Here is a 27,171-nt window from a genome sequence, read left to right as displayed (position 1 = left end):
TGTTCACCAGCCTCTGAGCTGCCCAAGGCTGGACTCAAGCCATCAGAGACTCCCCATCTTGGTTTACACCAGCTCCTATGTGGGACAACCACAATCCTGTGGCAACTGCCTGCATAGAATCATGAAATCAAGTGGGTTGGAAAAGCCCTTTAAGCTCATCCAGTGCAACTGCTCCCCAGCGCTGCCAAGGCCACCACTGACCCATGGCACCGAAGATTTAGCTGCAAGATTGGTTGTTCCCATGAAGAAACTGATGAACAGGGGCTGTGAATACTCATGTGGATACCCAATGTCTGCAGCAGGGTTCTTGTGCTTTAAATCAAGAGGTAGAACAGACCATTCATGCTCACGCTTGCTCTAAACATGATGCAACCACTCATTACTCACCTTCCAGAGGACACTGAGGTCTTTGTCTGCTGCTTGCTAAGGCTGGGGCAGCCCTTGGGCTTTGCCCTCTCGTGCAAAGCCTCTTGAAGATGCTATAACATAACCACAGTGACCCCTTCATCTTTACACTGAGCTGCAACCAAGGGCACAAACCCTTCCTTGCTGTGCATGGAGGGGAAGGGAAGCTCCTCTCCACCTCATCCAGGCTGCTGGCATCACAAGGAGTTAATCCTTGAGCCCCATAAGGCTTCCTCCCAAGGCATCAGCTCCAGTCACACCTTGTTGTTGCTGGCTGAGCTCCACAGAGCTGGAGCAGAGCCCAAGCTGCTCACTCATAACCGACCTTAAGCAGCCTGGCCAGCTCAAGGCTGTGTGTCCCAGAGACAATGTTCATGGATGGAAGCAAAGCCCTGTCCCCATACAGGCTTCCCGAAGCAATGGGGCTATTTCAGAGCACTCCTTGTGCTGCTGGAGCTGTAGTAAAGCAGCCCACAGGAGAAGGGAAGTGGCCTGAAATGGGCAGCTTTGGGGTCAGGTTGCTTTGGGTTGGATTCCTGCTGGGATTTAACGTTCAGGAAGTCAAATAGCCAGAACCTGACATAGAGCTAAAGCAGAGGGAGGAGTTTCACTTAATGCCCATGGCTTTGAGGGACTCCCACTCCCAACCATTCCACAACTCCTTACAGACCCATGGGTCCTTCAGCTGCCACCAAAGACACAAAGACATCCAGTTCCCTATAATGTGAACTGGGAGCTTGGGATCTCCACGTTCTCTAGCACATCACAAAGAGAGAAGTCAACCCCTGCGTGGCCTGTTCATCATCCAGGTGTGTCAAACTTCCAGAAGGGAAGGTTATCCTGACACCTTTTACCTTACACATCTAAGAGACAGAACACACTGAGTGCAAACATAACCAGAGCAGGGATCTCTCAGGGCAGCCACAATGGCCTGTCCCAACCCATACCTGTGATGTGATGACACCCTGATGTTCCTCTGCCTTTGGGTGCCAAGACACTGGGTTCAGGAAGTGTTGAGCTGTGTCCTTGCTCAGCCTGGACAAGAGAAGGCTCCTGAAGGGGAGACCCCAGAGCAGCTCCAGTGCCTAAAGGGGCTGCAGGAAAGCTGGAGAGGGGCTTGGGACAAGGGCCTGTAGGGACAGGCCAAGGGGAATGGCTTGAACCTGCCCAAGAGAGGGGAGACTGAGCTGAGCTCTTAGGGATTGGGGTAACTCTTCCCCCTGTGCAGATTATGAAGGAATTGAGGGAATTCTCGTGTCCTGCAAGAAAACAGAGGCTGGAAACATCCCAAAGCAAGTGGGAGGAAGATGATGCTGCTGGGGACAAAGGGACAGCCAATCTCTTCCCTAAGAGATGCTCTGCACCAACCCTCCCACTGAGCCCTCATGGACCAGAGGAGCCGGATGTGGTGATGGACAGGTTCCTGTGGGGTTTTTGGGGTGTTTTGGGGGGGATTTGGCACCGATTTGTGATGTGAGAGTGACTCAAGGTGTAAACCCCAGAGGTTTTGGTGCTGTTGGGGTCGTGGGTTCCTCTTCCCCCCATGGCACCGCTTGGCGGTGCTGCTGCCCCCCATAAGAGCCGCACATCCTCCCTGCTGCTGGGAGATGCGGACCCGGCTCCGGCGGCTCCAGCCCCGTTTGCACAGGGACGAACCATGGAAAACCTCTGGAATTCTGCTCCCAAAACAAGCCCGGAAGGAGTTTTGTGGATTGGAGGCAAAAGGCAACGCGGGTCCCCCCCAGCCATGAAGCTCCATGGGCCCCATTTAACATGGAGTGAGGGGTTTTCCCCCACTTTATCCTGGTTGAAAGGGAATAGGGATAACAAATCGCCTCCAAACGGCTCAATTCCCACCTCCCGGCTTCAGTTCTCCCCATCCCAAAAAGCTTTTCCCCATTCCTTAGGTCTGTCAGTAACAAAATTCCCTCTGATCTCCCTTTAGGGTGAGATTTCAGGGGAAAATGAGGGATTTAGGGCAAGGCTGCAAACCCAGCTTGGTGCGGGGGGAGGGAGGGAGCATGGGGCAGGTTATACCTCCATGGATGGGGTGAAAGTAGGGCAAAACCCAGGGATGGAGGGGCTGCAAAGCAGTTATTCCTTTGTGTGGGCTCTGTTTTGGGGGCATCTCTTCCTGCAAGGGTTGATTTGGGGCTAATGTGGAGCAAAACGGGACATTAAAGGGACTTTATTAAGCTGTAAAGAGAAGGTGCTGGGCTCTAACACTATGGGGATGGGGATGGGGGGGGGTGTTAATGGTCTTCTTTCATTGCCAGCAGTGATTGTAGGGCTACAGCATCTTCCTCCTGCCTACCCTGGGGCAGAAAAGTGTAGGGAAGAGCCCAACACCTCCTCTGGAAGGGATGCAGTGGTTCTATGGGGTTCTATGGGGCTCTGTGGGGCTGCGTGCGTGGTAGCTGAGGTCATGGAGCTATTACATTCCCAACGGCTCCAGCGCTGCAGGGATGGAAAATGAAGCGGCTCCGGTTGCAGTTAACCCCTGCGAGGGTCTGGGCTGAGACAACCACATCCCATGGTGCTGGTGGCAGAGAACAGGGATGCTGGAGAGGGACCTTCATCAGGGATGCAGGGATGGGACAAGGGGTGATGAGTTCAAACCTGATGATGGTCATGTTATGGCCATGCTGTGGGTCTCCATGTGGCTCCTGAGGGACTCAGGATCCCTTCAGACACCCATAAAACCCTCCTGCTGCCTGCAAAGAGCTCATCCGGTTTAATCCCACACCAGGCAGCCCGTCCGGAGCCGCATTGCCCATCCCTCGGTGCTGGAAACCCAGTGACCGGTTGCATTTCACACTCAGAATTCCCTCTGGATGAGACCCAGGGGCTTATTTTGGTAACTTGAACTTGGGAAAGCCCTCGGGAGAGGAGCCCTGTGACATGAGGTGGCAGCTGGAGGCTCCTAGTGACCCCAAGAGGAGCCCCAAGCGTCTCCACCGAATCCCTTTGGGCTTGGCCTTGAGCCTTGGGAATGCTGAGGGAATGGGATGGAGAGGATGGGGAAGTGTCCCCCTGTCCTTGGAGAGGGGCTCAGGGTGTTGGAGCAGCCCTGGGGATGCTCTTGGCTCATCTCATGCCCTAACAAACTACCTGGTCCCCTCTCTTGATCCCATTTATTCCCATCTCCTGGTTGTTCTGATCCCTTCTTCTTGTTCCATTTGTGTCCTGTTCCCACTTGTCCCCAGCCAAAAGACTTGTCCTTGTCTCCTGGTCCCACTTGTCCCCAGGTCCCACTGGCTCCTTCTTCTGGTCCAAGTTATCTCCATCTCTTGATCCCACTTGTCCTTGTCCCACTGTTACTGGCTCCATTTGACCCCATCCCCTGGTCTCATTTGTTCCATCTTTTGATCACGTTTTATCCCTCTCCTGGTTCTTGTTCCCATCTCCTTATCCCATTGGTCCCCTCTCTTGGTCAGGCTTGTTCCCAACTCCTGGTCTCATTTGTTTCCCTCTCTCCTGGTCCTGTTGGTCTCCTGGTACCTTTTGTCCCCTCTCCTTTTCCCACTCATCCCTATCTCCCTGTCCCACTTGTCCCCTATCTTTTTCCCCTCCCCAGCCCTGCTCTCAGGGGCAGCAGAGACAGTTTTGATGCAGACCTGGTGGGATTCAATGGAGCCTTTTGGGTCCAGAGCCTTTTCCATTGGGAAAGCCCAACACAGCCCCCAAAGCCCCATCACTGGATGCCCTGGCAAGGGGGTAACATGGTTTTGGCTCATCTTTGAGCTGAATCCAAGGAAACTCGTGTCATCAAAGCAGTGCCTTGGATGCCCTTGAGCATCTTCATCATGGTGGTACCCAGAGTCCTGCATGGGACAGAGGGGCTGATGCCAAAGGAAAAGGGGTAAACCCAATTGCTCCAGTGCTCAAATCCCTTTGCCCCAAAGCAATGCCCCAACTGGTGCAACCTCATGCTTAGAACTGGATCTGGCACCAACTGCTCCATTCAGCATCATCCTGCCCATCCCCGGGCACTGGGGCTCATAGAGCCCCATGGCCTGCACCTGGTTCTGGGGTGATTTGTGGCTTCTTTTGGGGTTTTTTGCTTTCCTTTGGATTTCTCCTTCCACAAATAACCTGAAAGTGGAAAATCAGGGAGAAAACCACTTAAAACAGGTTAAAAATCACCCCATGGAAAGCAAACAGCTCCCACCAAACTGAATGGTGGGGAGATGTAGTTGGAAAGGGGTTTGGGGGGGTTCTGTTTAGTTCTTTATCCCCCTGTGCTGAACCTGGTTTGATGCAACCCAACCAAACTCTCCTGTATGGTACCTCCCAACCCTTCATGCCACCAACCTGCATCAATCCTGCCTCAAAAACCCCTTTTTCCCACTTTTTCTATGGAAGCTGGGTGTGGATGGGCCTCCTCTTCCTGTGTGCAGGGCCACTTCCCAGGCAATACATTGTGTGTGCCTAAGGGCATTGTTATTGCCAGGGAGGAAGCAGGGAACTGTGGCCTTGGAAAGCTGCAGGAGATGGGGGAAAATAGGGAAAATGGGGGAAAAATACTGCCCTTCTTTTCCATATCCTTTTGGAGGGCTCCAAAAAGCTCCTTGGTCCCTCCTGGGGGATCTCAGTCCTGTTTGCTCAGTGCTTAACTCATGTGTTTTAAAGCCCCATTGTTGAGATGTTATCATAATGTCCCAGCATTCCCAGATTAAGTTCCTAAGTTCAGAATTCCTGAAATAACAGGGAATGGGGAGAATTTGGGACTGATTCAGCAGCAGCATCTCCGGTCCTGCACTGAGGGTGATGTCCATGAGCTGTGCAGTGCTGGTGTCCATAAGGAGGACCTGGAGCTGTTGGAGCAAGTCCAGAGGAGGCCATGAGGATGCTCAGGGGCTGGAGCACCTCCTGTATGGAGACAGGCTGAGAACATTGGGGCTGTTCAGCCTGGAGAAGAGAAGCTGCTTGGAGACCTCAGAGCAGCTTCCAGTGTCTGAAGGGGGCTACAAGGATGCTGGAGAGGGGCTCTTCATCAGGGACTGTAGTGATAGGACAAGGGGTGATGGGTTCAGACTGAAACAGGGGAAGTTCAGGTTGGAGATAAGGCAGAAGCTGTTCCCTGTGAGGGTGCTGAGGCGCTGGCACAGGGTGCCCAGAGAAGCTGTGGCTGCCCCATCCCTGGCAGTGTTCAAGGCCAGGTTGGACACAGGGGCTTGGAGCAGCTGCTCCAGTGGAAGGTGTCCCTGCCCGTGGCAGGGGTTGGAACTGGAGAAGCTTTAAGGTCTCTTCCAACCCAAACCATTCCATGATTCCATGATGAAACAAAACGAGCTCAGGGCAAGTGGTGTGAAGGAAACACTCCATTAAACAACCCCAGAATAGAAGGAGAAAAGGTCAAAGCTAAAAATAGCAGGTTTGGGTTTGTGCTGAAACACAACATTAACAAAGAATCACATCTGGGAATTCTGTATTTAGGGACTCAGATTCAACAACCTGGAGTGACCCCATGGCCTTGGTTTAACTGGATTCAGGGCCCTTGCTGCTGGGCTTTGCTCCATTGAGCTGCAGGAGTTGGATGTGTGAGGAAGAGGCCAGCATATGATGAAGGCCTTGAGTGCTGTGCTATGGGTGAAGGTGCTGTGCTATGGGTGACGGTGCTGTGCTATGGGTGAAGGTGCTGTGCTATGGGTGACGGTGTTGTGCTATGGGTGAAGGCACTGTGCTATGGGTGACGGTGCTGTGCTATGGGTGAAGGTGCTGTGCTATGGGTGACGGTGCTGTGCTATGGGTGAAGGTGCTGTGCTATGGGTGACAGTGCTGTGCTATGGGTGAAGGTGCTGTGCTATGGGTGACGGTGCTGTTCTATGGGTGGCGATGCTGTGCTATGGGTGACGGTGCTGTGCTATGGGTGAAGGTGCTGTGCTATGGGTGACAGTGCTGTGCTATGGGTGAAGATGCTGTGCTATGGGTGAAGGTGCTGTTCTATGGGTGGCGATGCTGTGCTATGGGTGACGGTGCTGTGCTATGGGTGACAGTGCTGTGCTATGGGTGACAGTGCTGTGCTATGGGTGAAGGTGCTGTGCTATGGGTGACGGTGCTGTGCTATGGGTGACAGTGCTGTGCTATGGGTGAAGGTGCTGTGCTATGGGTGACGGTGCTGTGCTATGGGTGACAGTGCTGTGCTATGGGTGAAGGTGCTGTGCTATGGGTGACGGTGCTGTGCTATGGGTGAAGGTGCTGTGCTATGGGTGAAGCTGCTGTGCTATGGGTGAAGGTGCTGTGCTATGGGTGACGGTGTTGTGCTATGGGCTGGGGTGGAGCTGTGGCATGCAGGCACCTGCCCGGCTTTCCCAGCCCTGGGAAAACAACTGGGATTGCCAAAGATCCCAAGGGATGGGCTGGAGGCAGAAGAGGTGAAACCCTGTTATGGCTTGGACATCCTGGAGCCACGTCCTGTTTATGTGTCCTGGTGCCTCCTCCCCGTTAGGGACTGAGCACCAGTAAGGACCAGTACAATTGGTCTTCATTCAAAGCCTCCATGCTCGGGGCTGGGGGAGCTGCTGCCATCGGGTTTCTCTCTCTCCATAGGGAAACTGAGTCACGGGGTGGTTATAGCCAGGAGACCTGGATCCTGCTCTTTGGGATGTGGATTAGGGCTAAATCCAGCTGCAAACTCTCCTCTTCACTTGAGGGATGGAGGGAGAGAAAAGGGCCCCAACACCATGGGGGTGCAGAGAGAAGACCCCAAAAATGGTGGGACTTGGGGTGGGGATGGTAGTAACTTGTGGGGTTGCAACAAGCACCCGTTAGGAGCAACTTTCCTGCTTGTGGGAAGAAAAGGATGGGGTGTGGGGGGAAGGATGGAGGTGATGTGGGGCCTGGATGCATTGAGTCAGTGATATGGGGGGTTCTTTTCAGCTGGGACCCCAAACTGAAGCTGAATGAAGCACTGGCAGCCACTGGGATAGGGGGGGACATTTCTTTATTGGACTCAGTGTGGTGTCCACCAGAACCTCTACAGACACAAGAGGTGCATCCCATGGGGAGCCCCCTGTGTCCATCTGCACCCCAAGCCCCATCCTGCCAGGTGGGATGCCTGCATCCGATGCAGGCACTGGCTGGTGATGAGTTTTCCAAGCCCTGGATGGTGGAGTGAAGGCAATAGGGGATGGAAAGGTTGGGAGACCACCAAAGCCTCTGTTCCCTATGGGAAAACAAAGCAAACATGAAGAAAAGCACCATAAACATGGATTTTCCCAACCACCAGCATGAGCTGCAGGGCAGGAGGTGGTCAGGATGGGGGAGATGCAAGACATTGCAATGCATGGGATGGACCCCTTGGTCCAGGGCTTCCTATGGACACCGGGTTGGGCACAGAGCAGCATCCCAACATGTTACCTGTGCGATGGGGCTGGCGGCTGTTGCTGGCAATGGGACCTCACTTCTCCGTCATCATCCGCACGAACTCCTCATAGTTGACCTGCCCATCGTTGTTGCAATCGGCCTCCTTGATCATCTCATCCACCTCCTCGTCCGTCAGCTTCTCACCCAGGTTGGTCATGACGTGCCTCAGCTCCGCCGCACTGATGTACCCATTGCCATCCTTATCAAACACACGGAAAGCCTCCCGGATCTCTTCCTCGCTATCCGTGTCCCTCATCTTCCTCGCCATCAGCGACAGGAACTCAGGGAAGTCAATGGTGCCGCTGCCGTCGGCATCCACCTCTCCCACCATGTCCTGCAGCTCGGCCTCGGTGGGGTTCTGCCCCAGGGACCGCATGACGGTGCCCAGCTCCTTGGTGGTGATGCAGCCGTCCCCATCCCGGTCAAACAGGGAGAAAGCTTCCTTGAACTCGGCAATCTGCTCCTCCGACAGCCGCTCCGCCATGGTGTTCCCTGCTCCCGGAGCTGTCCCGGCACGCCACGGAGCCTCCTCCCTCTGGGGCCGCTCCCCGGATGAGGAGGAGGAGGAGGAGGAAGGGTTGGAGCATGTGGGAGAGGCCAAGTTATGGGATCAGTGGGAATGGGTCAGCCGGACCCCCATGGTGGACACTTTGGGGTGCTGGACCAGCTTTGGGCCATGCTGGCTGCTGTCCTGCTTGCTCCATGGGTGGCATTCCATAGGGCTGGCTATTAACAAACTTCCTAATGAAGGGATTAATGCTGTGGCTTGCCTGTGGTTTCGGGGAGAGGCGGGTGATGGTTTAAGGGGGGGTACACGCTGTTTGGGGCCCCTTTAAAGCAGTTTCGGCTGAGTTTGGAGGCCTCCAGCCCTGCAGGGGGGTTTAGGATGGGTCCCCATCCCCAGGGTCACTGCAGTGGTGCTGGCAGCATTACCAGTGCTGCCAAGGGAGGTTTCCCTTGTGCAGGTCCAGGCAGAGCAGAGCTGCCCGGAGCTGATGTGCTCGGTGCTGATGGAGACCTGAGTCAGCTCCGACACCTCCCAAGGCCCCCCCAGGGCAGCCGATGAGGTGGTGCAAGAGGAGGGGCAGGAGCGGAGGTGTAGGTCCTGCCCCAGGTGTGCAGGGGTTAACCTGGGGCTGAGGGAGGGTCACCCCATTCAATGTGATGTGAGGGTTTTACTCATCCCTCACAGCAAGGAGGGGGCAGGGACAGATGGTGGGGGTTAGTTCTCTGTCCAGCCGTCCTTCCATCCATCTGTCCATCCGTCCATCATCCATCCATCATCCACCCATCATCCATCCATCCATCCGAATGCTCCATCCCTGGCAGGGGTTAGTTCTCTGTCCATCCATCCATCCGTCCATCTATCCATCCATCCATCCATCCATCCATTATCCACCCATCATTCATTCATTCATTCATCATCCATCCATCATCCATCCATCCATCCATCCATCCATCCATCCGTATGCTCCATCCCTGGCAGTGTTCAAGGCCAGGTTGGACAGAGCCTTGGGTGATATGGTTTAGTGTGAGGTGTCCCTGCCCATGGCAGGGGGGTTGGAACTGGATGATCTTGAGGTCCTTTCCAACCCTAACTATTCTATGATTCTATGATCATCCACCCATCATCCATCCATCCTTCCATCCATCCATCCATCCATCCATCCATCTGACCATCCATCATCCATCCATCCATCCAACCATTCATCCATATGTGCATCCATGCACCCAACTGCTTTGTCATTTATCTATCCATCCATCCATTCAGTCAAGCATCCATCCATCCTTCCAACCACCTATCCATGCATCTGTCCTTCCATCCATACATTGCCATTCATCTACATGTCTCTCCATCCATCCATAGAGTCATAGAATCACAGACTGGTTTGGGTTGGAAAGGACCTTAAGATCATCCAGTTCCAAACCCCTGTGATGGGCTGAGATTCCTCCCACTAGACCATGATACCACGTCACCATCCATCCATCCATCCATCCGACCATCCATCATCCATCCATCCATCCATCATCCATCCATCCATCCATCCTTCCATCCATCCATCCATCCATCCATCCATCCATCCATCCTTCCCTCTTTCCTATGTCCCCATAACAGTCAAGTGACCTTCCAAACAGCACCAATTTCCCCCAGTTTAACCCAGTGAGGAACCAAACCTGTGGGATTCAGAGACAAGATCCCAAACCAGAACCCAACCATGGGACAACTGAGGAACACGTGGGAAACGAGGCCTCCAGGTGGGATGAGGTCTGGGAGGGGTTGAGGAGAACACTGGGCATTGAATCACTGCTGTTCCCAGCAGGAATTGGCTGAGCTGTGCTGGAACCAGTCTGGTGAGAGGCAGAGCCCCGCGGGCAGGGGAGGTCCCAGCACCTCCTCTTGCGCAAGGAGCTGCTCCCACTTGTCTGTCTCATTGCCCACGTTCTGCTCCAGCTTTAGGGAGATGGGATCAGGAATGCTGGGAAGGAGCCATGGGGAGAGGAGCAGGGAGCCAGCAGGAGGGGCCTGACTGGGAGCCAGCTGGGAGAAGGGAATGCCTATGGTTAATGGGGGGTTCTCAAGGCTATGGGGGTTGGTTCAAGCTATGGGGGGTGTTTGAGCTCTAAAGGAGAGGGAGCTGGGGGGGGGGGGGGCACGACATGGGGTCACTTGGGGAAGGGTAAAGGGGTTGAGCTGTGCTGGGTGTCACTGGTGCTGAGTGAAGATGGAAGATGGTGGGAGATCTGCTTCCCCATTGCCTCTCCATTGCCAGCACCCATCACCTCCCATGAGCACCCATTACCCCTCCAACACCTTCCCATAACAAGCACCCATCATCTCCCCATGACCACCACCCATTGCCAGCACCCGTCACCTCCCTGTCATCTACCCATGACCAGCACCCATCACCTCCACACCACCTGCTCATCACAAGCACTCATTATCTCTCCATTACCTTCACATCACCAGCACCCACCAACTCCACATCCTCAGCACCCATCACCTCCCCATCACCAGCACCCATCACCTCTCTATCACCCCCCTATCACCAGCACCCATCACCTCCTGTGTTTGCTCTGGGAGAAGCTCAAGCCAGCCCTTAATTGTATCTGTGCTTAACAACACCCTCATTACCATAGCGGGATAATGAACCCAATCAAACTTCCAATTATCCCATAGAATCCCATGTTTGTCCCAGTCCTATTGGTGACACCCGAGATGGGTTCTGGGATGGGACTAGAATGCAGTGAGGCCACCACAGTGGGAGGCAGGAGCACGCAGCCACCACTGACGGCTCCTTTGGCATCCCATATTCCCGGGATGTTTCCATGTGGATGGGTGATGCTTTGACAAAGGAGGGTACAAGCAGCCAATGATGAAACCTCACGTGGTGTTTTCCAGGTGGGATTGCTCCATTCTGGCTTTGAGCAGCCTGATCCAGGTAATGGCTACAACCCCCCCCAACCCATATGGTTTAATGCATCCAGTGGGATTATCCTGCCTTGTGGCGAGCCCAGATGTGTGCAGATGTGCTCAGCGATGTCTGGGTTTGCATTTGCAGACAAGGAGGAGGGGGAGGTGGATGAATTAATGGAAAAAGGGAAAGTTGGAGGCGGAGAGGGAAACTGGGAAATCAGGATCCTCTGTGGGGCCCAGATGTGCTGGGGATGGGGAGGAACCACAGCGTGAATTGCAATGGGATTAATGTGGAAAACGGGATGCGCTTGGGAATGATCCCATGGTGGCCGTGGGTGTCTCCAGGGAATAGCAGGGTGTGAAGTTTGGGATCCAGTGTGAAGGGGTTGAGCTGTGCCGGGTGCTCCTTGGTGCTGAGTGAAGGTGGGAGATGCTGGGAGATCTGCTTGCCCATTGCCAGCACCCATCACCTCCCCATGACCTGCACCCACTGCCAGCACCCATCACCTCCCTGTGACCAGCACCCATTGCCAGCACCCATCACCTCCCCATGACCAGCACCCATTGCCAGCACCCATCACCTCCCCATGACCAGCACCCATTGCCAGCACCCATCACCTCCCCGTGTCCAGCACCCATTGCCAGCACCCGTCACCTCCCCATGCTCAGCACCCATTGCCAGCACCCATCACCTCCCCGTGCCCAGCACCCATTGCCAGCACCCATCACCTCCCCATGCCCAGCACCCATTGCCAGCACCCATCACCTCCCCGTGCCCAGCACCCATTGCCAGCACCCATCACATCCCCATGACCTGCACCCACTGCCAGCACCCATCACCTCCCTGTGCCCAGCACCCACTGCCAGCACCCATCACCTCCCCATGCTCAGCACCCATTGCCAGCACCCATCACCTCCCCATGACCTGCACCCGTTGCCAGCACCCATCACCTCCCCATGACCAGCACCCATTGCCAGCACCCATCACCTCCCCATGACCAGCACCCATTGCCAGCACCCATCACCTCCCCATGACCAGCACCCATTGCCAGTACCCATCACCTCCCCATGACCAGCACCCACTGCCAGCACCCATCATCTCCCCATGCCCAGCACCCACTGCCAGCACCCATCACCTCCCCATGCCCTGCACCCACTGCCAGCACCCATCACCTCCCCATGCTCAGCACCCATTGCCAGCACCCATCACCTCCCCATGCCCAGCACCCATTGCCAGCACTGGGTAGCTCCTAATGCCAGGCTTTTCCAGGCCAAGCAACGGGATCCCAATCCCACTCTGGGACCTTTTCCACTGTGACTGGAAGAAGGATGGATTCACCCCACTCTAGCCCAGCTCCAGGACAGTCGCACCTATGACCTGGGAGGGGTTGGCTCCATCCCACACACAGCACCCAGCCTGGGTGGGGATCCCTAAAGGCAAATATGGATCCAGGGATCTGCTTACCCAAGGTGGAGGTGCCCACACATCCCCTGGGTATGGGCACCTTCCCTTTCCCTTTGGATACAACAGGGAGGATGCTGCAGCCAAGGCCACAGGGGCTCAGTGGGGCCCATGTCCCTCTTGGCTTTCAGGAATCTCCCCCCTCTGCATCCCAGGTCCCCCCCACACAGATTGTGGGGTCTTGGCTCAGCAGTTGCAGGTCTGGAGTTCAGCATGGGAGGAACCAGGAAAACCCGTCTTGTTTAGTCTGGAGCTGCAGAGGCTGCGGGCTGCACATTCCTGCCGGAGGGACAATCTGGGATAGGAACCACCAGGAGACGAGGGGGGGGAACCGACTTTTAGGGGGAAATCAGGTTTTTGGCTGATCTGCTGTTGGCTACTGGATGAGGAGACAAAGGCTCAGCCCCAGCCTGACGCACATGAGGATAAGCAGGCGCTCTGCAGGATTTCCTCTCCGGTTGGGATGAGCTCCTGCAGCTCCCTGACATCTGGGTTGTTTCTTCCAGGCTTTTCTCCAGTTTCTCCCTGCTTGGACAGGGCTGAGGCCCCTCCAGCTCAAAGCTCAGCCTTGAACTCCATCCCTGCAGCCTGAGCTGTGCCTTCCCTGGGCACTGGGATGCAGTGGGAGCCTGGGAAGCGATGCCAGGCTGAAGGAATGGACATGGGGCTCCATCCAGGAGCTGCTGCCCTGCCCAAACGCCCCCCTACATGATCAGGCAGCAGCTTCCTGGGAGAGCTGATGGGTTTACTGTGGTGCTGATAACTGGGTGCTATAACAGAAGCTGTCCCAGCAGAGGGGAGCCCCCTTTGTGCCCAGTCTGAAGGTTGATCCAGGAGGATTTCTATCTGCAAAGCAAGGAGTGGTTGGTTTTCCATGGCAAGGAGGTTTCAGTGCCCCAGGAGAACAAGGAGTATCCGCACCGCTCCCTTCTACCCCAGCAAGGTGCTGCAAGAGCTGCAGTGAGTCAGGCAGCAGAGCCCTGTTCTACAAGGGTGGTGGCTGCTCACACCTGGTGTCATGGAATGGTTTGGGTTGGAAGGGACCTTGAAGCTCCTCCAGCTCCAACCCCTGTCATTGGCAAGGACACCTTCCACTGGAGCAGCTGCTCCAAGCCCCATCCCTGAACACTGCCAGGGATGGGGCAGGCACCTCGTGTGCAGCAGAGCCCTGAGCACGTCCCTCCCCGCAGTGACTGAGTCGAGGCAGGCGTGAGGCTCTCAGGAGTTTAATGTACTTGGCACTCAAACTGTACAAGACATTTACAGAGAACCACACGTGCGTGTCTATGTACACCCTGCTCCATCCCAGCAGCACAGGCACACACCCTCTGCCTGTGAGAGACAGCTCCTCAAGCCCAGTTTTGGGTGATGCTCAGGGATGGGGATGCTGGACCACTGTCCTCACTGGTTGAAGGGCAGGAAGGACCAGGTGAAGGACCTGTTGTTGGCTGTGCTCGAAGCTGTCACCACTTCGTTTCCTACAACCCTTTGCAGTGCATCTCTTACACAAATCTTTGGACCTCTAGAACATGGCAGTGTTGCCATTATGAGTATATACAACCTCCATCTCCTCTGGCTTTACACCTCAGCTTCACTTCCTCTTCTCTACCTTTCTACCACATGCAATAACCCCTTGGTTGCCTCCAGTCCTGCCTCCCTGGGAGAGGCATTTCATTTCCAAAAGGCAACGGTAACAAAAGTAAATCTACCTTCACTCCCTGCTATTCCCCTCTAGTTGCTGCTCCTCTTCCCTCCCCAAACCCTTTACACGACGTTGCCTAAACCATTCCTACACCCCAGCAATGCAGTTCTCTTTCAGTAGTCCAGGGCAAACAGAAGCCTTTGTGGCTCACTGTGATGGGTAGGTTGAGTGTCTCCTCTCAGCCACCAGCTCATCAGTGCCCCATGGAAGTGTGGGGTGATGTGTTGCCACGCACACCCCAGAAAAGGATCAAGTACTTGAAAGGAAATGCCAAGTGTGAACCACAACAAAATACAAAAGTAAAAAAAAAGGGAAAAAACACAGAGAAAACCAAAATAACCCCCCCAAACTTGAACAAAACTACTACAGAACAATTAAATAGCTGGCAGGTTCCGAGAGTGGAAATGAGGAATGTACAAAGGACACAGGAAGATGAAAGATTCCAGTAGGTAAATTGAAACCCTGTTGAACCTGGGGTCTGGTTTTGCTTTTCTACCATGGGAAAGTTGGATTCTGGGGACCACGGCAAGGAGAAAATGGGAATTCAGGTTCTGAGCGCCCTTCAGGAGGACTCCTGTGTGTGGCTCCAATGCCCCTGCCCAGGGATGTGCTGCCATCCCATGCTTCTGCTTCAGCTTGACTGGTTTTCAGCCTCAAACAGCAAGCTTCCAGAAAGCCAAGTCTGCTCCTCCAGTCTGCCATAAGCAGGTTTCTGAATCCCTCCCAGCTTTAAAACCAGGCTCAAAGTGGCCGTGTTGGTAAAACCAGACTCCAGCTCAACAGTGTTAACTGTATACCAGTAGCTGCCATTACACCATCAAGAATGTCCTGCTCAGCAGAGTGAATCCAATCATGCTCACATAGGAAAATGTACACAGTATTTATAAATAAACAGTCCTCCAGCAGGATGGTGCTGGGCCCCTTCACACCAGTGTCTCTTTCCGCTTTGCACTGAGCTGCTTCTCCCTCGTTGTCCTGTGCCCAGTCGATGATCTCTGTGCTTTCCCTCCCTTGCCTTCCTCCGAGTCCAGGATGGAGCCACACTCGGATGTGCTTTCGTCCAGCTCCATCTCGGATATGCCAGACTGCCTCTTCTGGGCTCTGATGTTGGGCACGGAGGGGTTGTTCTCCTCCAGCTCCTCACTCAGCTCCGGCAGCTCCTTGAGCTCGGCTGTGGCTGCAGTCCGCTGGAAGGGAGCGATGGCTGTTCGGATGCAGTTCACCCACTGCTGCTTGTGGAAGACATCGTTGGCCTGCAGCGTGTGGGACTGGCCTGGGCAGGGATCTTGGAAGCGAACTCGGAAGATATTTTTAGCTGAGGATAAACATAGGAAGCAGCAGATTAGTTTCAAGCTCAATATTTAGAGATTGCATTGCTAGACAGGAGACCTGAGCTGCTCTGCTGCAGGGAAAGCATCCAAACCCCACCAGAACCAAGCCCAAACCCCACAGCCCAGCATGGACACGCTGAAATGGGTGTTTCCTAATCTGAGCACCAGCAAAACACTGTGTATGAAGTTCATGGATACTAAATACATAGCTAAGCACAGCACTGACAGTCTAAAGGTAGATGTTAACATGTGGCTGATACCGTAAAGAAACCTCAGCCCATGGGGATTTGTGCTCAAGTATAATCATAGAATAAACCAGGTTGGAAAAGCCCTTTAAGCTCATCCAGCCCAACCATTCCCAGCACTGCCAAGGCCACCACTGCCCCATGGCACTGAGGCCTCGTCTCCATGCTGTGTGAACACTTGCAGGGACGGTGCCTGCAGCCCTGCCCTGGGCAGCCTGTTCCAATGCCTGAGCACCCTGTGGGGCAGGAATTGTTTCTCAGCTCCATCTAAACCTGCCCTGGTGCAGCTTGAGGCCGTTTCCTCTTGTCCCATCCCTTGTTCCTTGGGAGCAGAGCCCAGCCCCTCCTGGCTCCATCCTCCTGGCAGGCACTTGTAGGGAGCCATCAGGTCCCCCCTGAGCCTTCTCTTCTCCATCTGAACCCCCCAGATCCCTCAAGCATTCCTCACCAATCGCTCACCAACACATTCCCATGCAGATGGACTGGTTTGCTGTGTACCTTTATCAGAATTGCCAAAGGCTCCTCGGAAGGATCCTCCCATTTTCACATCTCCATCCTGCAGGTCCTCCAGGAGCAGCTCCTGGACAGGGATGGGCTGCCTGTACACTTGGTAGGCCTGACGCTCATTGCGAGTGACCGGCCGGGTCAAAACCAGGATGTCTTGGAAGAGGAAGACATAGAGTTTCTGGAAGAGAAAATACATTTGAATATGAGCAAAGCATAATACTTTGCATTCAGAGCTGTCACACCCCCTCTGGGATTCAAGGCCACATTATGTGGAGTCTCACCTATGCTAACTTCCCGAGTTTCCTGTTGCAGCAATGTAGAGCCTTGGCAGAGACCACATTTACACCAACAGGTTTGTTATTTTAAAGACCCTTAAAGTGAATTATGATTTACAGATGCCAGGAATAGGATGACCAGAAGCAGAATCTTTTCTGATAACACAAAATCCCAGACAGGTTTGGGTTGGAAGGGACCTTAAAGCTCCTCCAGTTCCAACCCCTGCCACAGGCAGGGACCCCTTCCACTGGAGCAGCTGCTCCAAGCCCCTGTGTCCAACCTGGCCTTGAACACTGCCAGGGATGGGGCAGCCACAGCTTCTCTGGGCACCCTGTGCCAGCGCCTCAGCACCCTCACAGGGAACAGCTTCTGCCTAAGAGCTCAGCTCAGTCTCCCCTCTCTTGGGCAGGTTCAAGCCATTCCCCTTGGCCTGTCCCTACAGGCCCTTGTCCCAAGCCCCTCTCCAGCTTTCCTGCAGCCCCTTTAGGCACTGGAGCTGCTCTGGGGTCTCCCCTTCAGGAGCCTTCTCTTGTTCAGGCTGGCCCAGCCCAGCTCTCTCAGCCTGGCTCCAGAGCAGAGCTGCTCCAGCCCTTGCAGCACCTCTGTGGCCTCCTCTGGACTTACTCCAACAGCTCCACATCCCTGGGGGCCCTGAATGCTTCATGTGTATACAAATGTAGTGGCCAAATGAAACAAAAAGAACCTGACCCCAACCAACAATAGAAAAATAAAGAAAACAGAAAAGATTTGATGTTTACAACGAGGTTACTGCTGCAAGCCAGGACAAAAGGCAGCAAACCCTGGAGCAGAACAGGGTCTTTCAGAGCTGCTGCAGCAGGAGATAAACTTCTGGCAGTTCATCTCCAAGCCAAACAGGCTTTTGCAGGAACACTTTTGTTTGGAAGAGCTGTGAGCCAGGGCTCATAATGGGGAATGTCAGAGCACCTGAAAGTAAACAGCCAGCAGGAAATCCCTTTTGATGGAGTGCTTGGGCACAGAGCACACTTTCTATGGTAATTCTGTGCTAATTATTTTCCAGCTTCTGGAGGCCAATTGTAAAGCTGTCAGCAGGAAACTTTCCCTTCCTTACACTCTGCAATGCGAGCTGCCATCAGGTGCTTTCTCTTCTGCTTTTTATACTTAGCTAATTGTCTAAACTAACCTGAAGGATGGAAATGCTCCTGGTCCTGCTAGAATAGACAATCACTTTAAGTACCTCTGAGGGAAGGTTTTCAAACCTGGGAATTAATCACCATGAACGTGAGGGACTTACATGTCCGTTTTTATTCTTCAGCTCCCCATGGCACAGTAAGGCTTTGCTGCCCTCAATCCTGGGGTCCTTCTGCTTCTCATCCAGGTACTCCAGCTTGTCAATGTAATACTGGCACTCTGACTCGCCCTTCTTCAGGTTGATGTCGGAGAGGACTCCTTGGATTATAGATATCTATAAATCAAAATAACAAACCATCAAATAGCTACCTTTGTTTGTGCATCTTCCCTATTTAAGGATGCCAGATGATGGAATCCATGGGGACTGATCTCTTACTTGGCTTGTTGCAGTCACTGATTTGCATCCACCAAGAAAACCACCCCACAAGGTTGCTGAGGGTTTTAGAAAGCTTTCTAATCCCCCCCAAACCTCACCATCCAGGATGGACAAGCTGAAACAGGTGTTTTCTAATCTGAGCACCAGGAAAACACTATATATGAAGTTCAAATACAACCTGCAAAGCCCAACAGTGGCAGTCTAAAGGTAGATGTTTACATATATCATGTGTTTGCTTCCCTTAATGCTCAGGGAATGCATGTCCAGGTATAATCATAGAATCAACCAGGTTGGAAAAGACCTTTCAGATCATCAAGTCTTTTATGATGAGATGCTTACATGAGAACAGGGATCATGAAATCACTGTTACTTACAGCTTCTTCCAGAATCTGGATATCGGGATGGTCTTTGGGAGTGTGCCTCAGGATCTCTTTCAGGAGCAGTGGGTATTTGACAAGCCGACTTCGAGGAATGTCCAAGAAGCTCCAAAGGTCCAACTTGCGGCTGAAAGGAGACTCAAGGCAGCGCTGAAGGAAGTCCTGCACCCTCCTGTCCTGCTTCTTCTGATCCAGAAGTGCTTTGGCTGCCAGCTGATTGCTGCAGTAACCTTTGTAGGCATGGAGTCGTGGTAACTGCAGGAGAATAGAACGATATCCCAGAGTTAAATTCCATGTAGGAAAGGCAAATCACATTAACGTGTCAAGCCTGGGGAGTTCTACTTCCCTTGCTGCAATATCTAACAGACTATCTTGTATATGTAGCTAGTCTTTTGTGAGTAGAACAAGGCACACGAGGCCTTTGAAGTTCAGATGTTGGAGATTAGCAGCGATAACACGACTGCAATCACATTAGTGACAAACAGTCCAGAAGATATAGTAATTTCAAACATAAATCAGCAACTAATTGCAGTCACACAAGCCCAAGTCTCAAGAGTGAAATCGGGGCCCTTATGGCTGACAGGGTCCCATTGTTTTCAGTGCAGCCAGGATTTCCGTTTCAATCTTTCACTCAAGGCCACAAAAGCTCCCAGCTTTTAGCTTACATGTTCTTTAAGCTCATTTTTAGCCTACTCTCTCTCTATGTACTCACCCACTTCACAAGAATGGGCCCAATCTGCTCCACTGTTCCATCTGGTTTTGTCGCTTCTCCTAAACTTGCCAACAAGTCTGGAATTCAAACACAAAAATAGCAGTTGCAACAATGCCCCAGTAAGCTGCTCTAACACAAGAAAGAGTTTAACTCTTAGGCAGCACACTGTGAAATGATCCTGTTGCTCTTACCTTCATGCAGAGGAATATAAGAATCCAAGTCACCAAAGATGTGAGTGAGCTCCTCCTCAGACATGATGGAGAGTTTCAGCATGGGATCATGATAGGCCTGGCAAAGAATGACAGTATTAGAATATATTCAGATCTCCTGAGTCTAAAAGCTGACAAATTAAATATGAGGGGATATATCAGGGCAGATATGAAGTGAAGCCCACAGTAACATCAGCTTTGATTGCCACAAGATTCCCCTCTATATGAAGGTTTCAAGACCTTCACAGGAAAAGGACTTTCCTGTCTGAGCTGTTCTCATCCAGGAGAGGGAACCCCCAAATGGCTCTGCAGGGTTGCAAAGAACAATCCTTTTATGGTTGGCTTTGCTGCAAGCAAATCACTGCCATAGGATTGCTCACGTCAACTTCCCAGGCCAGCCTTCCAAGTGTGGATTCTGAGCCTGATAAAGTTCATGTGTAATGTTTGAAGGTGTAAAGAAACCACATTATTATCTGACTACTGAATGCAGGGAAAACAACCCACTCACCTTTCTGGCAAGCTTCAGGTCTTCGATTAGGTCCTGTTCTCCCCTGGACATTTCATAGATTGCCTGTGAAGAAAGTGATAGATTAGGAAGTGATTTTTATTCCTAGTTTTCTTCTAGAAGAGCTTCTCAGCTCACATAAAGTACATCCTGTCTCTGCAGCTTGAACGAGGGGGAGGTTTGCCATCTGATTCACTGTATGCCACCTGGGCACAACAACCTCTAGTAAATCTGCTGGCTTTCCCAGCTCCCAGAAAGCAAAGTTACAACTGTGTGAAAGCTCTGAGGCTCGTGCACAAGCCAAATTAAATAGTAGTGCCTTTTAAATCACTGCTTTTACACAGGCAAGTATGAAAAAGAACAAACCCCAGAAAACCACAGAGGTCAAATCCCTTTAGTCAGCTTCTGTGTTGTCACTAGAAGATTTGTCTAAGAACTACAGGAAAAAGGCAAGCCAAGGCCTTGCTATTTGGCTTTCAACCAATTGTCAAGAGCTTTAAGACAGCTTGCTTTACAAGGAACCTGACTTAGGGTCTGCTGCAAAGCAACCAGTGCGGCTGGGTCTTGAATTTCAGCAATGCTGAGCACCCCTGTGGGAAGAGTTTGGCATCTCTGAAGGGTCAAACTGGGGAGATGGACTCCCTGGAGACTCCAGAGAGAGAAATCTACCTTTTCCCATGACTAATGTAGAAATAAATCTAATGGTTTAGAAACAAGAGGTGTACAGGGAGATATAGCCACCCACAGATGCTCATTACTCCTTTCCCCACCAAGAAACAGCCAAAGCCAACTGCCTATCCCAGTCCTGCTGCTTAAGGGATATTGTACCTCCTGGCGCTTGATTTCTTTGGTGCTCAGGGACTCTTTCATGTTGACATCTAACATCTCAGACCAAAGAACACTGTTTCTTCTTTTAGGAGGAGTAGGAGCAGCAGATCTGCTACATGACTTCTGGGCACAGCCAGGAGATTTGCTCTCACTGCGGAGGGCAAACGACTGCAGGGATTAAGAAAACAAAGAGAGTTAAAAGAATGCATAGAGCCAACGTTTCAGAAGTACAGGAGTATTACAGTATTACCCATACCCCTCCCAATCTCCTCTGTTGTGCAGGACAGGAAAACACACCCAGACACTTTTCCTTAGATAAAGGAACACTAATCAAGCTGCTGAGAAAGCCCTGAGATTGCCAAGGTTTTCCATGCACCTCTCCCTGCACTGATCCAGCAGCAGCACTTGGGAGGAGGATGGGAATGTAAAGCTTGGGTTGATTTCCAAGGTATGAGGAAGTAAATAAAGTAGGAACATAATTCTACCTATTAGGGGGTAATCAGGAGCCACTTGAACTTTGCTCTCATGATCTGCATGGTTACTACTAGAACCCAGGCACAGAAACTCTCTTATCTGCATGCATGGAGTTAGTGTTCCTTAGACAACACTTCTGTAACATGAGTGAAACATCTCTGAGCAGTAGGGTCAGTGCACGTGCTCCAATGCACCTATCTCAAGCGCTGGAACAGTTTGTCAACTAATTCCCTCTATCTGAATCAGTTTAACATTTTTATTGCTTAATAACCTGATTATCCCACAAGCTACCTCTGAACTCTTGAACTCTTCTTCATTCCCTAAGTCCCAAATAAGCTTTGTGTCCTTCGTCTTTTCCAACCTACTTGATTCTATGAGTCTATATAGTGGATTTTCAAGAGACACTTTGAAAACCCAGTGCCTGTTTTACCTCCATACAGGCAGTATGGAGGTAAAACCTCCTTCCCCATGTCTTTGAGGCTTCTAGAACTATAGAAGAAGCTCTTCCCTGTGAGGGTGCTGAGGCTCTGGCACAGGGTGCCCAGAGAAGCTGTGGCTGCCCCATCCCTGGCAGTGTTCAAGGCCAGGTTGGACACAGGGGCTTGGAGCAAGATGCTCCAGTGGAAGGTGTCCCTGCCTGTGGCAGAGGTTGGAGCTGGAGGAGCTTTAAGGTCCCTTCCAACACAAACCATTCCATGATTCTATGACTAGAAAGCTTTGGTTTTTACCTGTATGGTCTGCCCGAAGCGCCGCACAGCACCATTTCTTACAGGAGAGATCAAGTTTGCCAGGGATGTGACCCGTGCTAAAGGCCGAACCCTCTTGTTGCTTGGCTCCTGTAAATAAAGCAGAGAACAAATTGTACTGCCTGTGACTCCCACTGAATTTCTCAAGCTGCCCAGGGAGGTTTAAAAAGCATGAAGGAGTGGGGAACACAGCAAAGAGGGTGGTTTGAAGTAGCCATTCATCTTGCAAGGAAAGCAGAGGCTGTAAATATTTGTCTGAAATGGAAGGCAGCAATTAAACTGCGAACACTTTGCCCAGTGAAAGAGACAAGATAACACATATATTAGTCAGAAGTCAAAAAAGGGCTCGAATAGGGACTCTTATGGTCTGAACATAAATAGACTGAAGCATTTTCCTCCACAAGGCAAGTGCCTGTCAGCTAAAGATGGAGCTGTGATGAGCTCCTCCATTCTATCATGTCTTCCTTTGTAGAAAGAATGTGTTTTTTCCATCTGATTATGGAGAGAAAAGAAGCAGTCAGAGCCCAGAAGCTATTGTAACAAACAGCAAATGGCCACATGCTGAACATTCCTGCGAGGGACACGAACACATGAAGTAGATAGAGTTTAAACCACTCAGTTTCCAAAGCTTCTTCTCCGCTCCTGACTCTCCCTTCACGCCCCACAAGTCATCACCATTTTTCTTATACTTATTTAGATTTGAAAGACAGAGCTTCTGCTTTTCTACACCACTAATCCCTGCTGGGAACCCAGAGCGTTTTCAGTTCTGTGCTGACCAAAATGCTGCCAAGAAAGAGGAAACGCCCCACAGAAACCTCCTGATGCTTGAGCTTACATCACTTTTGAAACCTATGCTGGCAACTATATGTAGCTCGTATCAGTAGTACTGTGTTGGAAGGACTGTACAGGAAAGGTGTGCACAGTGGGAAGCCAGGGAAATATGGACTCAGAGCTTAAGGATAGGGAAAGGCTGGACAAGGTGCCCTGGTGCCCTTCCATATCTGGCAGATGGTTGGATGTGACTCATCATCACAAGGAATTTCTTAGCGTGAAATTCATTTCAGTTGATGGAAACAGACTCTTTTTTGAGTTCCTTTCAGTACAAGTTTTACCATTACGCAGCTTTGGTTAATCACATTTCAGTATCTCCTCTCACATATCCAAAGGCAAAGATGGAGACAATGGCTTTGGACAAGCTGTCTGCTGTCTCCATCTCCGCTCCTGTTTGGTGCCCCAAACTCTTTGCTTCTGTGTGAAGTGACAACTGCTGGAAACCAAAATAAGGGGAGTAAGAACACACAGAGCTGGATTCCAGTCAGGAGACTGAGGAAGCAGAAAAGCTCTGTAAGTAGGATCTGATTTCAGCAACATGACCCGAGGAGCGGCCGTCGCTCTGTCTGCCTACACGCAGTGTTAGGCAACAGAGGAGCTGAGCTCACACTGATTTAAGCCTTCAAAGTTGCAGGGGTGGGGGGGAAACATGAAAAGAAACAGTATATGAGTGATGCAAGACAGAAAGACCTCTTGGCACAGCATAAAGTGTGTTCAAAGCTGTGCTTAAAGCCCTCAGAACTATGAGGGTACTGTGGAAAGCTTTAAGAGTCCTCAGCCTTGAGCTGAGTTTAGGTAAAGCACTGGGAACTGCAGTCTTGCTTTTCTTTGCCAACCACGAGGCTCCAGACAGAGTCAGTCAGGAAAAGGATTATGCAGAAGGATGGAAAGTCAGGCCTGGCTCAAAAGAAAACAAAGAAACTAATGAATTGCAGACATTTCAGAGTGGAGGGAAAGGAAAGGTGATTTACTTCTGGAAAACAACATATCGGTGTACTAGAATAAAGGGATACAAGCCAAGAGAGGCTTAAGACACAGCAGGAATGTAAGCAGAAAACACACAGACATAAGCCACACACAGCTCTGTCAAGGCCAGTGATATAAATAGCATGGCAAAGAAAAAATGTGGCACTGAAAATGAATAGCAAGAAACCTCAGGGCTTTAGGATGCTTGTACAGCCTTTCACAGCTCGCTGGTAAGGGGGTCAACCCTGCAGCCCTGCCAGATTGGAGCTGCCATGTCACACTATCTGTGCGGAGGGACATGTGTGAATGCCTTCCCCCACATCTGCGCTGGGCTGAAGTGACACATGCATATGCACAAGGTCTGGCTGGAGGCATTCCAGCCTCTCTCTTTGGGACACAAGGGCTCCCTGGGATTATAAATCACCACTTTGCTGAGCAGTTGATACATAGCAAGATGTGCAAAGATGGGATTGATGGGAAAACACTGCTCTCTTATAAGAGGAGGGCGCAGTGCTCCGAGGAGCCCTCCTCTGCCTTGAGGAAGGAGGAATTTCACACAGATCAGACATAACCAGAGGGATTTCTGTACATGCAATGTGCCTCCCTGGGGTGTCTGGCCAACAGAAAGACTTGTGTATGCTGTAAATTCACTGAGCAAAAGGCCATTTCCCCTCTCTTAAGCAAATCCCACTTTCTGTTCTGCGAGTGCTCAGACACAAACAGCTTGACTGCCAAAACCAAGCATCTGTTTCTTCTTCGTTTCCTTCTTGTTTGATCCAAGGGAGGAAAAAAAAACCCCTCTTCTTAGAAACTTCACCTTCCCTGCGATCTGCATTTCAGGTTGAGGTCATGGACTCCCCTTACAGCCAGCCTGGCTGTAAGCTGAGACTCGGAGCGGTTCATGCTATGGATAACTTTGGCTCTGGCTGGAGTTTTTACTTGAAACAATGATTGCCCTGTCTCCACCGTGTCTTACTTCCAGGAGCCCAGATTAGAGTGAAGCCTGCAAGGTTCCTGTAACAAAATGGTGGTGTTACGCACTGATTAAAAGCCCAACGAGTCCACCAGCACCGCTTCCATGTGGAATTACTTCTTTTTTTCCCCAGGAGGCTCTTTATTAGAAGTGAATATAAATATATTACACACACAAAAAGCTAAATTTGAAGGCAACACTTCCCACTGGTGGAATTTCTCCATGTGTAGGTTAACTCTCATTGTGAAAGGCCTGCATCTCACTGGAAAGAAACCCAGGATCTGCTTTTGAGCAATGCCCATTCAGCAGCAGCTCCAACCTTTCCCCTCGTGCTGGGTAATAATTAGTGGGTTTTACAAGGATCACTTACTAGAGAGCAATGTCCTACGTGCCTGTCCCACACCACTAAACACGGTGACAAAGCAAACAACCACGCGCAGCCAAACTTTTCCTATGCGGCCAAAGAAGCCAAAAGGGATTTTAGTCACCAGCTCCAGCCAGAAATCATCACCTGACTGAAGATTCATATGCAAGGGGATTGCTGAAGCTCAAGCTCTGCTCTCAGTACTCAAAGTGAACAACCAGGCTCTGGTTTGACACCTTGGTAGGAGATTACAGCCCATTCCCATATCCAACCGGCTCTTTGCAACCAAAGCGATAGCGACTCAGTACCTGGCACTGATACTGTGCTGGTTGAAGAGCCATGACTCAAGCCCAGACCCAAGTTTAACTCAGGTACTGGTTATACCCTACAGAAAATACACGTTTTAAGACTTAGAGCCGATTTGCTCTCCTTGAAGCAATCTGGTTCATGTTATTCCTCTCCCAACATCTGGTTCCCCTTTCGCACAATGAGATTGCCCAAGTTTGGCTGTTTGAAAGGCAGGGTTTGACGAGCCCAAAGCCCTCAGAAGCCCCCGAGCTGTGTGGAACCGCCTCTGTTTTCCCTTCCCCACCTCATTTCACCGCTGATCTCGGCACTAAAGCCCTGCCCAGGGCAGCCGGTCCCTACCTGGTTGCCGACCTTTTGCCTCCTGTCGCAGCAGGAGGGATGCGAGCATCAACCAGGAATGCAATTATTGCTATCTACATAACAACGCATGATAAAAATAACAATACTTCAAAAAAACCCACCCCAATCCCCGGGATTTATGTGTTTTTAATGGTTTATGCAGCCATCAAGCACATCCTGAGGAAAAATCCTGTCAGTGGAAAGAGCCGATGGAGCAACTAGCGATTTCTTAATGCAAATCGCATTGGGAAGAGTGGGGTCAGGAGCTCGGGGTCTGCTCCCTGCTCCCACTCCCCCAGGCGCTACGAAAAGTGTCTTTTAAAAGGAAATACATATATATACATTAACAAATCACTGAGGGGATGACCGCCTCCCCTCAGGCGCTGAGCGCGGGGGGAAGCCCCAAACCCCCTTCTTCCCCCTCCACCACCCCTTTCCCCGGTCCCCAGCTCACCTCCTGCTCCCTGAAGGACTGGTTCTGCGCGTCGATCACCCGGATAGTCCTTTTGATGGGCAGCAGCCCCCCGAGCTCATCGTGAGCCACCATGGCCGCAGGACGCGGAGTCCCCTCAGCCCCAGCCCCGCAGTCACCTCAACCCGGGCTCATCGCCGCTCTGCGCCCGCCGGCCGGCCGCGCAGCCACCTCACCGCAAGGGGCGGGGCTACGGTAGAGACCACGCCCCCTCCGGCTCTATGCCCCGCCCACCGGCAGCACGGGGGGGGTGCCCCGTTCCCAGTCCGTATTTCATAGAATCCCAGACTGGTTTGTATTGGAAGGACCTTAAAGCTCCTCCAGCTCCAACCCCTGCCACGGGCAGGGACCCCTTCCACTGGAGCAGCTGCTCCAAGCCCCTGTGTCCAACCTGGCCTTGAACACTGCCAGGGATGGGGCAGCCACAGCTTCTCTGGGCACCCTGTGCCAGCGCCTCAGCACCCTCACAGGGAACAGCTTCTGCCTAAGAGCTCAGCTCAGTCTCCCCTCGGGCAGGTTCAAGCCATTCCCTCTTCCGTCTGTACAGTCCCTGATGAAGAGTCCCTCTCTGACATCCCTATAGGCCCCTTTCAGATACTGAACAGGCTGCCCAGGGCAGGGCTGCAGTCACCATCCCTGCAAGTGTTCACACCCGGTGTAGCCGAGGCCCTCAGTGCCATGGGTTAGTGGTGGCCTTGGCAGTGCTGGGCAGCACTTGGCCCTGATGAACTTAAAGGTTGTTTCCAACCTGTTTGATTCCATGACTCTATAAAGCTAAAAGTGTGGTTTATTCTGGGGGGCTTTCTCCC

At 52.0% G+C, this 27,171-nt stretch overlaps 2 protein-coding genes across 2 annotated transcripts; both read right to left on the bottom strand.

Annotated features, from left to right (window-relative positions):
- Positions 1–7,334: 7,334 nt before the first annotated feature.
- Positions 7,335–8,366, bottom strand: LOC101881108 (calmodulin, striated muscle). The gene is made up of 2 exons (XM_005140466.3): positions 7,768–8,366; positions 7,335–7,573 (listed from the first exon to the last, which is right to left on the bottom strand). The coding sequence occupies exon 1, from the start codon at positions 8,255–8,257 to the stop codon at positions 7,808–7,810; it is 450 nt and encodes a 149-aa protein (XP_005140523.1). The 5' UTR covers positions 8,258–8,366; the 3' UTR covers positions 7,335–7,573; positions 7,768–7,807.
- A 5,494-nt stretch (positions 8,367–13,860) lies between these two features.
- On the bottom strand, positions 13,861–26,501 carry NET1 (neuroepithelial cell transforming 1). The gene is made up of 10 exons (XM_034062885.1): positions 26,345–26,501; positions 22,091–22,198; positions 20,889–21,056; positions 20,064–20,126; positions 19,538–19,634; positions 19,347–19,423; positions 18,632–18,889; positions 17,985–18,155; positions 16,427–16,613; positions 13,861–15,667 (listed from the first exon to the last, which is right to left on the bottom strand). The coding sequence occupies exons 1-10, from the start codon at positions 26,435–26,437 to the stop codon at positions 15,276–15,278; spliced, it is 1,614 nt and encodes a 537-aa protein (XP_033918776.1). The 5' UTR covers positions 26,438–26,501; the 3' UTR covers positions 13,861–15,275.
- Between the last annotated feature and the right edge of the window lie 670 nt (positions 26,502–27,171).

The sequence above is a fragment of the Melopsittacus undulatus genome, chromosome 5 (assembly GCF_012275295.1).
Source record: "Melopsittacus undulatus isolate bMelUnd1 chromosome 5, bMelUnd1.mat.Z, whole genome shotgun sequence".
In the NCBI taxonomy this organism is placed as follows: domain Eukaryota; kingdom Metazoa; phylum Chordata; class Aves; order Psittaciformes; family Psittaculidae; genus Melopsittacus; species Melopsittacus undulatus.
The sequence above is the reverse complement of the archived record's forward strand: the minus strand, read 5'-3'. Positions and strand labels throughout refer to the sequence as shown.

Bases quoted from the DNA above. Each gene is read 5' to 3' on its own strand.
- NET1 (XM_034062885.1), bottom strand. From the start codon at position 26,437: ATGGTGGCTCACGATGAGCTCGGGGGGCTGCTGCCCATCAAAAGGACT. The intron at 19,424-19,537 runs GTAAGAGCAACA...TTTGAATTCCAG, and splicing joins TTATATTCCTCTGCATGAAG to ACTTGTTGGCAAGTTTAGGA. The intron at 18,156-18,631 runs GTAAGTAACAGT...TTTGATTTATAG, and splicing joins TCCAGATTCTGGAAGAAGCT to ATATCTATAATCCAAGGAGT.
- LOC101881108 (XM_005140466.3), bottom strand. From the start codon at position 8,257: ATGGCGGAGCGGCTGTCGGAGGAGCAGATTGCCGAGTTCAAGGAAGCT.